At 36.8% G+C, this 17,129-nt stretch overlaps 1 protein-coding gene across 1 annotated transcript; it reads right to left on the bottom strand.

The window, feature by feature from the left end:
• Window positions 1-2,169: 2,169 nt before the first annotated feature.
• LOC122000826 (adagio-like protein 1) lies at window positions 2,170-16,485 on the bottom strand. Its single transcript, XM_042555290.1, has 2 exons — window positions 15,964-16,485; window positions 2,170-4,113 (listed from the first exon to the last, which is right to left on the bottom strand). The coding sequence occupies exons 1-2, from the start codon at window positions 16,197-16,199 to the stop codon at window positions 2,493-2,495; spliced, it is 1,857 nt and encodes a 618-aa protein (XP_042411224.1). The 5' UTR covers window positions 16,200-16,485; the 3' UTR covers window positions 2,170-2,492.
• Between the last annotated feature and the right edge of the window lie 644 nt (window positions 16,486-17,129).

The following is a 17,129-nucleotide window of genomic DNA, read 5'->3' as shown; positions in this document are numbered from 1 at the left end:
TTCTGATTGAGACAAGAGGACTCAGCTCAGGAGGACTCGACTCAGGATTCCGTCGAGTCGGGTGGACTCGGGGATTCAATTGAACAAGAGGTCCGACTAGCTGGACTCGACTAAGGATTCCGTCAAGCTGGGAGGACTCGGGGATCCGATCGGATAAGAGGCCCGATCGGCTAGACTCGACTCAAGATCCGATCGAACAAGAGGTTCGATCGGCTAGACTTAGGGATCAGATTAGACAAGAGGTTCGATCGACTAGACTCGGCTTGGGATTCTGTCGAACCGAGAGGACTTGGGGATCCTATCGGATAGGAGGTCTGATCGGTTGGACTATTTGGCCAAGTCGTACACCTGTGTCGACCCCGAGTGTTGACCATTATGAGGGCTTTGACTGTCACATCAACTAATTTCCTTGACTTTGGCCTTCACTTCAAGGGCCCTACCTTATTCTCTGTATCAGTCGTCGTTCACCTTTGTGCAGCAAGAATTGGTAGGGTTCTCCACCAAAGCTGGGGAGAGAGCACTAGAAAGAGAAAGTTAGAATGATGGTTGGGAGGTTCCTAGCACAACCACTCTATGGCTCAAATAAGTCTTTGGTGGAGGAGGAAGAAAGAAGGGTAAGATGAATAGTAGTCTAGGGTTTTGTGGATGCATGTGTGTACCTGTGCCCGTAAGAACGAGCTTCCATTTATAGAATTGCGGCTACGTTCCATGTGTCCTGAGATCTATGTCGATATTACCCACGTCTTTTGAAATAAAGGGTTATGTTGTCCATTTCTCGAGACTACATGACAGCATTTCCCACGTTCTCCAGAGGTAATGACTACATTGTTTGTATCTTTAGCGAGCCACCGCTTATCACCCCGCTTACCATCAGTCCGGTGTGCCACTTCAACAAATCAAGGTAATATGAAGTCGTGAGAATTGCCTAGAGTCAGGGCTATATGGAGCCGAGAGTGATGTTTAGTCGTGGACGATCATGGAGCTGGAAGTGGCACAGAGTCAAGACCGATGTGGAGCCGGGAGCAGCGTGGAGTCGTGGACGATCATGGAGCCAGGAGTAGCACAAGATCGGGGCCGACGTGGAGCCAGGAGTAACGTGAAGTTGGGATTGTCATGAAGTCGGAAGTGGCACATAGTCCGAGCCTGAACCTTCTACTTTGATCATCATCTCAACCCGACTCTCGATATCATCGACCATGTGGCACCCTTTGATTACCGACCACGTCATTGTGCATGCGGACCATTCAGTTTTCCATACTCTTTAAATTTGATAAAACACGAAGTATCAAATTCTTCACCTTCATAACAGTATGATCCCGCTCAACATCTAAACTTCTGTTGTCACCACGATCATGCAAAATTGACAGAGATTCAGAATCCATATCAAGCATCACTTGGGTTGATGGCTACTCATTCCTCTTCATTATCACTTTCTTCATCCTGACTTCTTACTAAATGGTGCCTTATTTGGCACTCACCGACCAACGACTTTCTTCTTGTGGTGAATTCTTTAGACGACGGACCCAATTCATGTGATGCTCTCATAGACTGAACTCGGGATTTATGATGCTGGGCGTGAGCCTTTGGACTTGTATATTACTTCCCATACTTTTGGGTGGACAAGTTATGTTCTTCGGTCAAAGCTGACGGCCTGGCTCGAAACAACTCTTCTGTTACTCCTGAGATGAAATCCTCTGTCCCCAGATTCTTATATCCCCATATCTCTTTACCGATAAGATGGATTAAATCAGATCTCATAGATGTAGTGCAAATCATGAGAATATCATGACCATCCGATCGACAAAAAGACATGAAGACACAAGAATATGAGGACAGAAGATCTCATCTTCTGTTTCGGACATTTGGCATCTCATAAAGAACAAATACCCTAGGACATTAATTTAGTTTCAATAAGAAGCAAAAAAAAAAAAACACTTAAAGATCTAAATTGAGAAATATCGACGGAGACTGGATCAAAAAATTGAGATACCCGACGAAGTATTAATTTTTGGGAGAAAATAACAGGGGCATCAGAATCATAAAGGAGACATTTTAGATTAGGCCTACTCTCTGGACGACCTTATATCGTAATAACTAATCGAGAACACCAATAAAAAATCATCATGAAACCCATGGTTCTCAAACTACAGATACATATCAGCAATCAAATAAGAAAAAGCTCACAACAAAGATAGCCAACCCTAGATTTCCTGATACAATTTCTTAGCATACAATCTAAAAAATTTCTAGGCAAACAAAAAAGGATAAATTCCACCACTCTCTTCAGCATGTTACATTTATGATATCCCAGTCCAGAAAGTTTAAAGTGATTATATCCGTAGCACAGAACGTTTACCATCAATGCAGCAAATTAGGCCTTATTCTAAATCAAGACGGATACCATTCTGCAAGTATATGTATAGATCTCCGTGTGGATACAAGTCATTGTCCCCCATAGCATTTGCTGATCTGTCCTTTTGTGGTCAAAGAAATTAGTCATCTTCCTTGACGTTAATAATTGAACTTACTAAAGACAGCTCATGCAATTCACTCAGCATCCATTCCTCTCCTGTTTGACCCCCAAGCACTATTGCTCTTGTTCCTCCAACAACACAAGTGCTATGACCCCACGCAAATTGAGGAGGGGAACCAGGCACATTCAATACTCTCCATGTTGGTGTTTCTTCAGTTGGATCCAAGAGATAGAGTTGGGAAGCTGAGTGAAGACCAGCCACAGACCCGCCAAATATGAGGATTCGGCCTCCAGGAAGACTAACAGCTACATGATCAAGACGAGGAGGTGGACCAATTCCAGCTGGATTTCCAGCGCCAGGCATTCCACTGCCTGTAATACACCTCCAACAGGGTTCATCCTCACTCAAATCCATCGTGAACACATCACTCGAACGCAATCGAAGGGGCCCACTTTTTGCAAGACCACCAAACATGAGTATTTTGCGCCCATCATACACTGATAATGAGTGTCCTAGTCTGGATGGCGGTGTCCATGATGCTGGAATCTCTCTCCATATAGGTTTTTCCATTGTGACATCCAGAAGGTGGGTGTCACTGAGGAGCACACCAGAATCAGCACATCCACCGGAAACCACCAATTTTGTATCATCAACAGTACAAGAGCTATGCCATGACCTTGGCATGGGAGGTGCAAGTCCTGAGATCTCACGCCATGCAGGAGATTGGGCATCCAAGTCAAGTATGAAGACATCATTGAGCAAGCCCTGTGTTCCACAACCACCAAACACAACCAATGATGATCCATTTAGACTAGAAAGCGTGTGACCCCATCTACCAGGAGGTGCAGAAGTTACTTTTACATGCCGCCACTCAGGATTACTGGAATTCAGATCCAGAACAAAGGTATCATTCATTGGTTGCATATTAACACCTTCACCTCCAAAAAGAACAACCCGATTTCCAACAGCACAAGCACTAAAATTACAACGGGATGGCTCTACAGCACCTCCAACTGTCAGTTCCCGCCAAGCAGCAGCTTCAAGGGTGGTTAACTCTCTTGCAAGTCTTCCCCAACCAAGTCTTTTAGCCCCAGGTACAGTTTCTAAAGCACGTGTTGTTTCGCTGCCCCATGCATTCTGACAAACCATTTTCCAGATATCCTCGTTTTTTGTTAGCTGATATAACCTTTTGCATACTGAACCAACAGATGCGATATCTCTTGGACAGAGCCTGGAAAAGATTTTCTGACACAATACCTCATCGCTCAACTGCAACATACTGCAGAATTCACGACAGATGTGAGTATGGCCAAGTGAAACAGGTCGGAATACATGCTCAGTGATTAAGCGGTTAGGTCTAGCAGATTCCTTGACAGCAGAACTGAGAAGCGGACCCAATTCAACATTTGTATCAGTGAAGAATTGAATGCCTATAAAGTGGGTTATGGTCTCATCATCCCCATAAATTGGTGTCAACTGAAGCCTATTCATCAATGGGGAACCATCCTTTCTAAAATTCAATAAATCACCTAGGAACTCAATTCCCTCTTCAAGGCATCTCCGAATTTCAGAAACTATTGTGGCATCTACTAAAGGGTGCCTCCTCTGAGCAAATGGCCCTCTACATTGCAAGAACCGGCTGCAGAAAAAAAAATGGCTCACAAGTGGATAAACAGAAAGATACGAAGGTCCAAAAAAAAAAGTGTTAGCTTCCAATAATGACAATTCATCCTTAACAATGATAATTTCTTGAAACACCAGCAATAAGCACAAAATTTTATAAACTACCACTCCAGGTTCAACCAATTTGAAATATAGGAAAAGTTTCAGAGAAAGGACTAGAATTTGCAGATGTGATGATTAAGAGAAACTAAGTATAACATATGCTTAAAACAGACAAAATGGATTGGCAAAAAGGCAACAAAAACAGGCGAGATAAATATTTAAAAATTCGGTCTAATGGAAAGTTCAACTCCCAAAAAAGTATATAAGAATTGTAAAAATAAACATATCAGAATTAAGAGAATTAGATCCAACTGTACGACTGCTAATTTCAAATAACAACTACTATAAGTTCTTACATAGTTATGTTCCTCAAGAAGAAATAACAGATCAAATCAAAAGGAAATTTCAGAAGAACCTAGATGAAATAATTTGAGATCAGAGGAGCTTGAAATGGAGAATTAGAAAGAAATATACAAAATACAAAGGTGGACATGGAGACTTCAGATTTGAGAAAAGAAACACAGAGAACAGTACGATTTTAGAATTTGCTTTGTGATATTATCTTATGACCATGAATACTTATTTTAAGAAAAAGATTAATAATTAGTTTTAAGAGTGGCAATAATCATAGAGATAAACTTTTTTCCTTTAAGATTAGCATAGATCAAAATATGTTCAAAAATTGTAAAGGTAAACCAAGGGAATGCTTAAGTAATCAGCTATGACTAATAGTGTTAGTAAAAGATCACGAATTGTAAGAGGAAAAATATTTCTAATTTATAAAAACAAAATGGTAGAATCTTAAGGACAATAACATAGGAATTGTAGAAGGAAATAATTTTTCTAATTTATATAAATTAAAAGGTAGAATCTTAAGGGCAAAAATCTATGATCTTCTCAACTAGAAAAGAGAAAAAAGCACTAGAATATTTGAAATAGAGACTGATCGTATTCAGATAGGTTGGATCCAGTGCTACACTTAGTATCAAAACAGAATAATCATGTGAGTCCACCTATTTTGTACTTAGCATCCAACAGAATAGCATTGAAAATAACATGTACAGGTGTAACTTTATTATTCATGATACTAAAATTTTTTAGTTTCCTCCATGATAGATGGTAGCCCCAGAAAAGAAGTATATATCTCAGACAAATGCTTACATATTCATTCCTTTTCCAAAGTCCATGGAGACTTGCATGAACAAAACCAGCCTCCTGTTGAGCCAACTCCCATACAATAGAAGGAACACTATAGAAGCGATCCAATTTTCCATATTTTAGCCTTTATCAATCTATAAATATATATATGTAATATACGATCTCCTTCACACCATTTAATTTTTTTCTGCTCCAAAATATGCTCTTGTGGAACAAAATGATACAAAATAAAACCTCCAAAACCATTTAATCATTAAATCCAAAATCTCATCAATCAAAATCCGAACACAATTAATCCGGGTATTTAACAACTTTCCCTCCCACCAACCTTTTTTTTCTAAATGATATTAGGCCAACCTATCACGAATCCCCAGCATAACACATCTCCACTAAACTTCTTCCCAAGCACCTTCGAATTTTAAGCAACTCATTGAGATTCAATAACAAATAGTATTTTAAATTTCAAATCATCTCCTCAATACGTATAAAGGTACACAATCGACACAATTATAACTTAAATCTACAGTATAATTGCACAGGTGTCATCCTCATAAATATCCAACCAACGTACCATTTCAACATTTCACAACTCATAAATCAATATTCTCACATCTAGATCCCATCACATGCATAATAATGTAAATTCCAAATCAATCCCACAAAGATGCCACATAAGATTTGAATTAAGAAATATTCTCTTGATCCAATTACCTCCTAAAATAACTATAATCCAATATATCCAATTTTCCAATAACAATCTTTTTCCAAGCATCTCTTATCTTAGACATGGTTTTTCCTAATATTGGTGGAGTGCCTTTGAGTTATATATTTAGTTTTTGTGTGATATTTTGTTTTGATGGCATTGCTGTTCATGTGCTGCAACAAATTTCTTACTTGCTCTTTACATCAACAACATTATTTCCTAATTCCAGCAACTCCTGTTTTTTTCTTGGCATTAGGAGATCTTACCAAATCTCCTTCCTATCTCCCAGCTTCTTATCTCCTTCCATTAGTTCCTTTCCTTGACTAGCATATACTTCCTATTCCTTTTATATTTGTTCATCTTCTCCTTACAGTGGACATTGGACCTTTGAATGCTTTTCTTCTCCCTGCTTTAGCGGGTCATTGTCATGTACTGCATGCAGCGCCATAAAGAGAATCCCACTCTTGGGTGTCATTTCATCCTCTTGTCACCCTCAGTGCCTCTCTATTTATGTATTGATTTGTGGTCAAGTCAACAGTTTATCTACAGAAATTGGGAAGCAGATTTTAACTTAATAATATTTAACCTTTGGTTGGTGGCACTGCTCAATAAATCCAACACAACCTTGACAGAAATACAAAACTTCTGATGTGCCCTTACAGTAACCAAGAGATATCTTCCCTTCCCTCACATAATGCTCCATCAACCCAAAACACAACTGTTGAACAAATTTAAAATAGGTAAGGAGCTAGATGATATCATTATCTAATGCCCATGTGTCAACCAAACTTTTGCATTTCCTCCATTCACCATAGAAAGGAAGATTAGAGATACACAAAGTTTCATTAGTTTCCATTCAAGTATTCTGTTTTCATTTCCATTATGGTCGTATCTTAGTTATTGTGAGATTTTATAGCTTATATAACAAGCTAGATGTATTAGTATATATCTTCCAACTGGGAGTGTTAACAGGTTTCAAGTCATGTGTAGTGGATTTAGTCACACATTGAATGTGTTAAGTTTGGGGCTTAGTTTGGCCCTGTATATAGTATACTGCGTACAGGTGTCTACTAAGAATTGCAGATGATACAATTTTATTTCTTACACTTCCACAAATGGATTAGACTATTTGGGAGTCGAGAAAGAACCCAAACACAAAATTATTATTGCAAAAAAATGATCATGCTGAATAACTGTGATGGGTTACTAGAAAAAATTAATTCAAGTTAAGGCAGTGTTGAATTTAAAGATGGCCAACAAATTTTATGATCAATTGATCAGATAATCGAAGGGTAGATGAAATGAATGAAATTTTAGTTGAGATAATAAACACAATCCAAAACATTTAAGTATTATCATAGAGTTTAATTGAGGAATAAGATTCAAGTAGTCAACCTCAACAAGTTGTGATAGTACTGACAAACACCACCTAATAATGCTGATCCATCCACACTTTAAAATTAATATTTTCTGGCAATCTAGCATATCCCTCTCAAAGTTCACATTCATCTAAAAGCATGCATTAGGTGCAATTTTCACGTTCACAATTGGGGCATAATTGTCCAATGTCTCCAAAAAGAAATCCATCACATCATATTATATTCTCCAAAATAAAACTTAGGAAAAGAGACAAAGAAGTAATTCCCTCAATAATCATATGCATCTCAACTTGTCATGCAGCTAAAAAAGTCATAACATCAGCTAGCATGTTGAGTATAAACTACAATAAGATATGACTACTAAAGGGTTATTTCATCATTACCTTTCAAACAACCATATAGAATAATTTCAAATAAGAAATTTTCAAGCTAAAATTTGTAAATTTTGAGGTTAAAAATTGCATTAAGCCTAGAAAGCTAACATTAGAAATTATATAAACCACTAAGCAGATGGATCTTAACCGTGTTTCAGCTCAAAGAAGGTATAAAATCAATGTATCTGGCCCCAAATATTAGGAATAAACACTGCTTGATTATCATAATGAAAAGTGTTGGAAAATTAGGAAATCCCGATTGCATAAAATTAAGAAATAATCTTTGAAAATCAGGAAATAATCTTTGAGATAATGATGGCATAGAATCATGAAAGAATATGGAGATAATTGATTTTAGTAATTTCCATTTCTTATGTTTCCTTTCTTTTATTTGTTCTTATTTCAGCACTTTGTATCTTCTATTTATTGATGTAATGTCTAGTTGAAAATGAATAATGACAAGTCCTCTTCTAGTTTTTTTTTTTCCTTCAATCTTCGCGGTTTTCTTCATGGTATCAGAGCCCTAGGTTCAATTTAGGGTTTGTTTTTTTCCATGAAAAATCAACATCCATGGAAGACTGCCTTAACCGACACCACGAGTAGAAATTTGATGGTATTTAGAGAAGAAATGGTTGTCAACTTAAATTTAAATCCACCGGTATCTTTCAATGGTTCGACAGAGGTATTCTTTAATTTACTCCAAGTTAATATTCAACGTCTTAACGGGAAGAAGCACACAGAATGGTCACAAACTGTGCGCCTGGTTTTAGAAGGGAAAGGTAAACTTGGATATGTTACAAGAGATGATAAAATCAGCTAATGGAGACTCCAGATTTAAAGCTTGGAAATCTGAAAATTCGCTCCTTATTGCATGGTTAGTCAATTCCATGGAGCCCCCTATCGGAAGGTCATTTATATTCCTACCTACAGCCAAAGAGGTGTGGGAGGCAGCTAGAGACACTTATTCAGATTTGGAGAACTCTTCGCAAATTTTTAGCCTAAAATAAAGGCTATGGCAAGCGAAGTAGGGGGAACATGATGTGACTTCCTACTACAATGAATTGATAACATTCTAGCAAGAACAAGATCTATGCTATGATAATATTTGGAATTGTCTTGATGATAGTGTCCGTTTTATGAAATGGCAAGAGAATGATCGGGTGTTTATTTTCTTGGCGGGATTAAAAAAAAGATCTAGATGAAGAGGTCGAATCTTGGGAAAGACACCTCTACCAACGATCCGTAAAGAGAAGAAGCTCGACAAACAGTTATGCTTAACAAATCTACCTTAGTCTCTACCAATTCAAGTTTGGAAAGCTCTGCCCTTGTTACTAAAGGTTTTCAAGAGGAAACAAAGAAAGATGGCAAAAGTTTTGGAAAACCATGGTGCGATCATTGTAAATGCTCATGGCACACGCTGGAAACATGCTGGAAAATCCATGGGAAGCCTAAAAATTGGAAGAAAAGAATTGATGGTGAAAGTCGTGCACTTCATACTATTATCTCGGATCAAGAGGGGCAATCTATTCCTAGCGTACTTCCTTTCACCAAGGAACAAATAGACCAATTATACAAACTCCTTGAATCTCAGAAAAATCATTCTTGTTCAATAGCTCAAAAAGGTAATTGCATGACAACAACCTTCCTTAGTGTCAATTCTAATCGCGCCTAGATCATTGACCCGGGTGCAATTGATCATATGACAGGAATGCCAAACCTTTTCTCTTCATATAGAACTTGTGCAGGTAACCAAAAAATTAAGATTGTAGATGGCTCTCTTTCAACGATTGCAATAAAAGGTACTATTGTAGTATCACCTATGCTCACTCTAAATGATGTTCTTCAAGTTCCAAAGTTGTTTTGTAACCTTTTATCTATCAGTAAATTGGTTCATGATCAAAATTGTCAAGCTAATTTCTTTTTGTCTATGTATTCCATGATTTGACCTCGGGGAGGATGATTGGCAGTGCTAAACAGAGTAGAGGACTCTTCTTCCTTGAAGATGGATCTAAATCAAGAAAACAATCTCAACCAAGAGGTTCCTGCTTTGAATCTATTTCTGTTTCGAATAGTAATATTATGTTGTGGCATTTTAGATTAGGGCATCCTAGTTTTCGATATTTAAAGCACTTGTTACCTAAATTGTTTCGCAATAAAGATCCATCGTTGTTTCATTGTGAAGTATGTGAGATTGCAAAACACCACCGCACATTCTTCCCTTCACAGCCATACAAGCCATCAAAACTGTTTACCATAATTCACAGTGATGTTTGGGGTTCTAATAAGATAAGCACCCCCTCTAATAGGAAATAGTTTATCACATTTACTGATGATCATACTCGACTTTGCTGGGTGTATTTATTAAAGGAATAAAAATCAGAAGTTGAACAAGTCTTTAAAAAGTTTTCAAAATGGTATAGACTCAATTTCAAACTAATATACAGATTTTTTGAAGTGACAATGGGAAGGAGTATTTTAACACGATCTTAGGAAATTTTTTCCTAAAAAAGGGAATAGTTCATCACAGTTCGTGTATAGATACACCTCAACAAAATGATATTGCTAAAAGAAAAAATAAACACCTCCTGAAGGTAGCTCGGGCATTACTTTTCAACCAAAGTACTAAAATATTTGTGGGATGAAGTTATTTTAACTACTGCATATTTAATTAATAGAATGTCATCTAAAGTTCTATAATTTAAGACTCCATTCAATACATTTACAACATGTTTTCCTACTGTTCATCTTTTAGCTAATTTACCATTAAAAATATTTGGTTGCACAACTTTTGTTCATGAACATAGGATAATCGGAAAACTTAAGCCAAGGCAAGAAAATATGTCTTTGTGGGTTACTCCCCTACACAAACAAGTATAATTATTATGATCCAATATCAAAAAAAAAAAAAAAATTGTGACAATGGATGTCACATTTTTTGAAACACAACCCTTTTTTTTAAGGACATTCATCTTCAGGGGGAGAGTTCAAGGGAAGATTCATTTACTAGCTTTAATGATATGTTTTTATCAAATGATATGTTTAAATTTGAGCCTACTAGCACAAATAACAAATGACGAAGAATCGTTCTTTGAATCTCCTCTCATAATGAGTGATGTTTTTACTAAATCCAGGCCTACATTTGACAATCAAAAATCTGAAAAATAAAATTGTGAAAAAACTAGTACAATGCCACAACATGATATGGTAGGTAATAAATTCAAGGAAGAGGAACAAACTTGGAAGGGAATCATCTACTTGAGAAAGAATCATCAGAAAGGAAAAGATGAATCATCTCTACAGTATAGCCATGATTCCGAGCCAGAGAATCTTCATCCTAGTACTAATAATTCTCTTCCAAAGTCTGATAGTCAATCTGAGTCAGGCATGCCAATAGCTTTTCGAAAAGGTGACAGATCTTGTACCAAACATCCTATATCTAAGTTTGTGTCATATTCCAATTTGTCTTCATCTCTTGTCACTTTTTGTTCTCAATTATCCAATGTAGACATTCCTAAAAATGTACAGGAAGCCCTACAAGTTCCAAAGTGGAAGGAAGTTGTGCTTGAGGAGATGAGAGCTCTTGAAAAGAATAATACTTGGAAGATTGTTACACTGCCAACGGGGAAAAGAACTGTGGGATGTAAGTGGGTTTTGCGAAATATAACTCAGATAGCTCAGTGGAGAGATATAAGGCTAGATTGGTGACCGATTCACTCAAAACCTATATTGTTGATTACTCTGAGACATTTGCTCCCGTTGCAAAACTAAATACGGCAACAGTACTTTTATCTATTGTTGCTACTCTAGATTGGTCTTTGATGCAATTAGAGGTAAAAAATGTCTTTGTCAATGGTGATTTAGAAGATGAGGTGTACATGGATAGTCCACCGGGCTTTGAGGAGAAATTCAGCTCAAAGGTGTGTAAATTAAGAAAATCTTTGTATGGTCTCAAGCAATCTCCGAGAGTGTGGTTTGAGAAATTTACTCAATCGGTCAAGAAGCAAGGATACACTCAAGGAAAAACAAATCATACATTGTTCTTAAAATTTTCCACCAAAGGAAAGATCGTTGTACTGATAGCGTATGTGGATGATATTATTCTCACAAGTAATGATGTGATTAAATGGAAAGATTCAAGAAAAACTTAGCAGTTGAATTTGACATCAAGGATTTGGGAACTTTAAGATATTTCCTTGGTATGAAAGTCGCTCAAGAAGGTATTGTTGTCTCCCAACGAAAGTATATCCTTAATCTCTTGGAGGAAACAGGAATGAGTGGTTGTAGACCCGCAGAGACTCCCATAGATCCTAATATAAAACTCTGAGAAAAAGGAAGTGTTCCTATTGATACAAGTGGACACCAAAGGTTCCCATTACCTATCTCATACGCGGCCAGACATTGCTTTTTCAGTCAGTGTTGTGAGTTAGTACATGCATGCACCATTTGAAGAACACCTTGAGGTTGTTTATAGAATTCTGAGATATTTGAAGACTATTCCCGGAAAAGATCTAATTTTCAGAAAGATTAATCAAAGGAGTGTTGATGTGTTTACCGATGCAAATTGGGCAGGGTCGATTCATGACAGAAGATCCACTTCAGGATACTGCACCTTTGTATGGGGAAACCTAGTAACATGGAGAAGTAAGAAACAAAGTGTTGTAGAAACTGAGTTTAGAGCAATGGCTCAGGAGTCTGTGAGGTGTTGTGTGGATATACAGAATACTTGAAGAGCTCAAGAAACTCATAGAACTTCCATTAAAGTTATACTGTGATAATAAGGCTGCAATAAGCATTGCTCATAATCCAATCCAACATGATAGAACGAAACACATTGAGATTGATCAACATTTTATAAAGGAGAAAATTGAAGCTGGAACCATTTGTACCTTCCAACCAACAAATAGCTGACATCTTAATGAAGGGATTTGCAAGAGTAAACTTTGAACAGTTAATAAGCAAGTTGGGCATGATTGATATTTATGCACCAACTTGAGGAGTGTTGGAAAATTAGAAGTTCCTAATTGCGTAAAATTAGGAAATAATCTTTGAGATAATGATTGCATAGAATCAAGAAATAATTAATTTTAGTAATTTCCATTTCTTGTGTTTCCTTTCTTTTATTTGTTCTTATTTCAGCACTTTGTATCTTCTATTTATTAATGTAATGTCTAGTTGAAAATGAATAATAACAATTTACCTTCTTCTAATTTTTTTTCCCTTCTATCTTCCCGGTTTTCTTCAAAAAGTCTCAAGCCCAAGTTTGGGAAAGTAATACTAAATCTGAATATAGGACCTCTTAGGTGCCTAGGAGTTTAAATTGGGTCTTCAAGACCCCAAACATCATCATAGAACATAAATTTTCCTAGATCTTAATTAAATATGCTCCAATGGAAACAATGGGCATTGCAAGCTCAGCAGTTTTTTGTTGTCAATTTAGAATGAGTCTTTTTTTGGTCAGGTTTGGGTGGGTCTCTGGAAAAAAACTCATGAGAGAAAGTAAACATCATTGAACCAGATGTTTCACATCTCTCCCCAAAAATGTTTTGTTTACCATCACGTAGAACATATTTTGTTGTGAGTGAACAAGATAGGAATTGTCCATATGTAGGATCAAAACGGTTGATATGTGCCTTCTCCACAAAAATGGGAATCTTTTGTTACAACTAAACCAAAAGCGACTCGGATCATTCAAGAGTTGAAGTTGATTTGCTTCATAAACAAGAAATCAAATGAATTTCTATGAAATAAATGGTTTCACGAGATTCAACCAATTGTCTTGATCATGAAATATCATTAAGAAATAGGAATGAGTCAATGCAACATGGCAATCTTGTTCCTCCATTGGTTAAGGATCTCAGTCTTCTTGATATATCATGATCATCCAATAAGAAGGGCTTCAGTTTATTCAAATGAACAATTTAAACACCAATTAATTATACCAACTGATTAGTTGATTGTTCAGACCTTTCAATTCATAGATGTGACTTGGATAGCAACATATATGCAAAATGAGACCACACTAAGCCCCAACTTGGTTATCCCTTTGTAATGCCTCAGAGAACTCATGCATCATTGAACCTACACAGATTCTTTGAGCAGGAACTCAATCATACAGCAAGTAGCATGTATGCTAACCATGTTGGACTATCATTTCTACTAATTTTAAATATTTCCAATAATAGGATTGTACTTGCAACTATTAAGTTCTCATTGACATTCAGGAGTTGTTGGCACAAACACCATATTTCAAAGTAAGGAGTGAACTTGTACATGAAAATATCAATTAGATAACATGATTCAGTGCTTTAGTTTAAAATATAAAATATTAATGTAATATTTAGTGAAAATAAGATGGAAAAGAAATCTAAGAAAGCTATAATAAATATGTGCAAGCAACATAGACTGGATCACTAGACAGTGCATTTAATATGTGTATTATCAAAGAAAGATAATTAAAATATAATCAAACTGATGCTGAAATGCCTTAAATAATTTTCAATAAGATAATTATTTGATCAATGTAAACAGTCCATAAAAAAGTTCACATCTAGCACATAATAATGGATGACAAATTGCAAATAAGACATGAATCTCAACACATACTAATTGACGAAATATTTATACCTACGCAAAGAAATTCAAAAATTGATGTAGACACCACTAAACTTATAGGAACTGACACGTCTGACACAAACAATGCCACTGAACTCCTTAGAATCATCACACTAATTATTTTCTAACTATATCATGTTATGTTTCACTAATTTCTACCATCAGTAAGGAACTATTGAACTTGCAGCTCTTTCCTAGTTAAGTGCAACATTTATTGAAGCTCTTGAAGTCTCACATCAACTCAAGTCTGATCTATGTGTGATCACTTGCTAAAGATCACTCATTATCACTTCCTTCACATATCTCATCTTTTGGAACCAAAGGATTTTTTTCCATCACAATTTCTATATATATATATATATATATATATATATATAAACAACATTTAAGATTTAAGCAATATACAGATACATGCACTATTTGGCCTGTATGTAGACTCTATTTGGATATAGAAAACAATGTTGTGAAGCCCTGGGTACATGCATCCTTATATGTGACAACATGAACTTCAAGAAAACACCTACCAAAGCATGGTGCAGGACTTACAGATTGAAAAGAGTTTGAGGATATGATTTAACACCAGAATTGAATTATTCCTTTTTAACAGAGAATATTGTCTTTCACTTTAGCAAAAGAAAACTTTTTTTTGGTAGATTATGAAATAGTAAATGAAGGGCAATCCAGTGCACAAAGCTTTCACCAATGCGGGATCCCATGGAAAGATTGGACCACATTGGGTCTATTATGCGCAGCCTTATCTTGCACTGAAAGAGGTTGTTTTCATGACTCGAACCCGTGACCACAAAGTCACAAGACAACACTTTACTTTTGCACCAAGGCTCCTCTTCAAGATTCTAAAATAGTAAATGAATACTAAAATCATAAAAGTAGAATCTCTAGGAGTGTTGGCCGTTAGGAAATTGGAAAGGCTAAAAGGATTCTATAGAAAAGATTACAAGTAAATAGCATTGCAAACTAATCATTTGGATCTCTTTGGCTAACCATCCTCTTAATGGGGGTAACTTAAGTCAAACAAAAAAATGCTTCTTGCTTCTACTTCAACTGCAGAAGCATCACTGGTAAACTTTCATCCATAAAGATTATAGCGTCTATCATCAACTTTGAGCTTCATCATCCAAGAATGAGCATTAAAAGACTCGTGTAAACTCATATAACCCCTGTTATGAGCAAGTGGAAATAGGAATTCCTTGGTCTAAAACTGACTCACACTACGCCACTATAGCTATCCAGTATTGTTCAATGTCAACTAGGAACACTTCAATTAAAGTAGAATCTGATAATGATTTACTCAAGGAATGAATGGTAACCTTAAAAGATGAAGTTCAGATTTGTATACGCCAAACAAGAACAATCAATTTTATTTTAAAAAATATTTAAAGAATTGCAGAATTTGCTCCTCTCGACAGAATGAAGGTAATACAAATAAATGCATTTAGAGCTACATGGATATTTGAAAAATAAACCAAAAGATCCAAGTTCAAGGGGCCTAATATGCAAATAAGACACAAACGACTCACCAGTTCCTTCCCAGCACCTCCTCAGCACGATAGCCAGTACTCTCCTCGAATCCTCGATTGACGTAAATTATAGGGTGATCAGGCTCGAGCGCGTCGCTAACCACCAATCCGCACGATGATGCTGGCCCTAGCACGCCTTCCACGGCGAACGAGAACGGTCCCCCGCTGCCACCACTCAGCAGGAAACCCTCCTCCTCGTCTCCGTTCGATCCCTCGGACTCGCTGTCCCACTCCATCGCGTCGCCGGACAATCTAAATCGAACCTTTATCTCTCCTCAACCCATTCTGGAAGCAGAGCACCAGCGGGAGAGTTAAAGGACGCCACCAATCGGAAGGAAAAGAAACCACGTTGGGTTGGAGACCAGTTAGGGTTTCGGTCGGTGCGCAGCAGAATCACGCTCGAATTTCTTGTGGGCTTTTGGGGATTTGATGGAACGAGTGGATGGCGTGGGGAGGAGGACGAAGGGAAGGGTGTGGGAATTTTGGCCGCACAGCATCGACCCGAAAGGCCGAAGCGGCCGCATGCTTCCACCGCCCACGTCGATCTCGGGCGGTGACAGCGTATCCACCGTCCATCTTTTTCGTTCGGCATGTTCAACGGTGGATTGTGTGATCAGGCGGTACCCTGCCTCTGGTTGGTTAATCTATGTGCAGAATGTACCAGAAACAATTAAGAAACGGCGTTTTCCCTGACCGACGCTAAATCGACCAGTACCAAACCAAGTTGTTAAGGATAAAGCTTTACAGGATTATTCTTAGATTTTAAATACATATTACCATATTTAAAACAACTCTCAAGTATATGTAAATTTAGCAACAAATATTTATATAATAATTTTTAGTTAAATTTTCGTGAATGAAAAAACATTAACAATAATTTTTTAGTGCACATCTTCATAGTTGAATAACAAGTTTAAATTGTCAATGTTGTATTCAAATTTTGTGATGAGTTTTAGATGATATTCTTTACTAAATCTATGTGCATCAATTCTTAAATTTATTATTATCACATTAATTTTAGTAAACCTGTCTGATAGGTAATTAATATTATATAATTTAAATAAATTGACAAATATTTCAGGAATTTTCATTATTTAATAAATCTAACACAGATTTTTTAAATAAAAAAAAAAGATTATAACTTTTCAAGTTCATCATAAAATCAA

Source organism: Zingiber officinale, chromosome 7A (assembly GCF_018446385.1).
Source record: "Zingiber officinale cultivar Zhangliang chromosome 7A, Zo_v1.1, whole genome shotgun sequence".
Lineage (NCBI taxonomy): Eukaryota > Viridiplantae > Streptophyta > Magnoliopsida > Zingiberales > Zingiberaceae > Zingiber > Zingiber officinale.
This window is presented reverse-complemented; position numbering and strand designations above follow the sequence as displayed.

What these genes read in the sequence shown, in the direction of transcription:
- LOC122000826 (XM_042555290.1), bottom strand. Translation starts at nt 16,199, where the DNA reads ATGGAGTGGGACAGCGAGTCCGAGGGATCGAACGGAGACGAGGAGGAG. An exon ending in GAGGTGCTGGGAAGGAACTG is followed by an intron (nt 4,114 to 15,963) that starts GTGAGTCGTTTG and finishes TTTTTTCTGCAG; the next exon opens with CCGGTTCTTGCAATGTAGAG.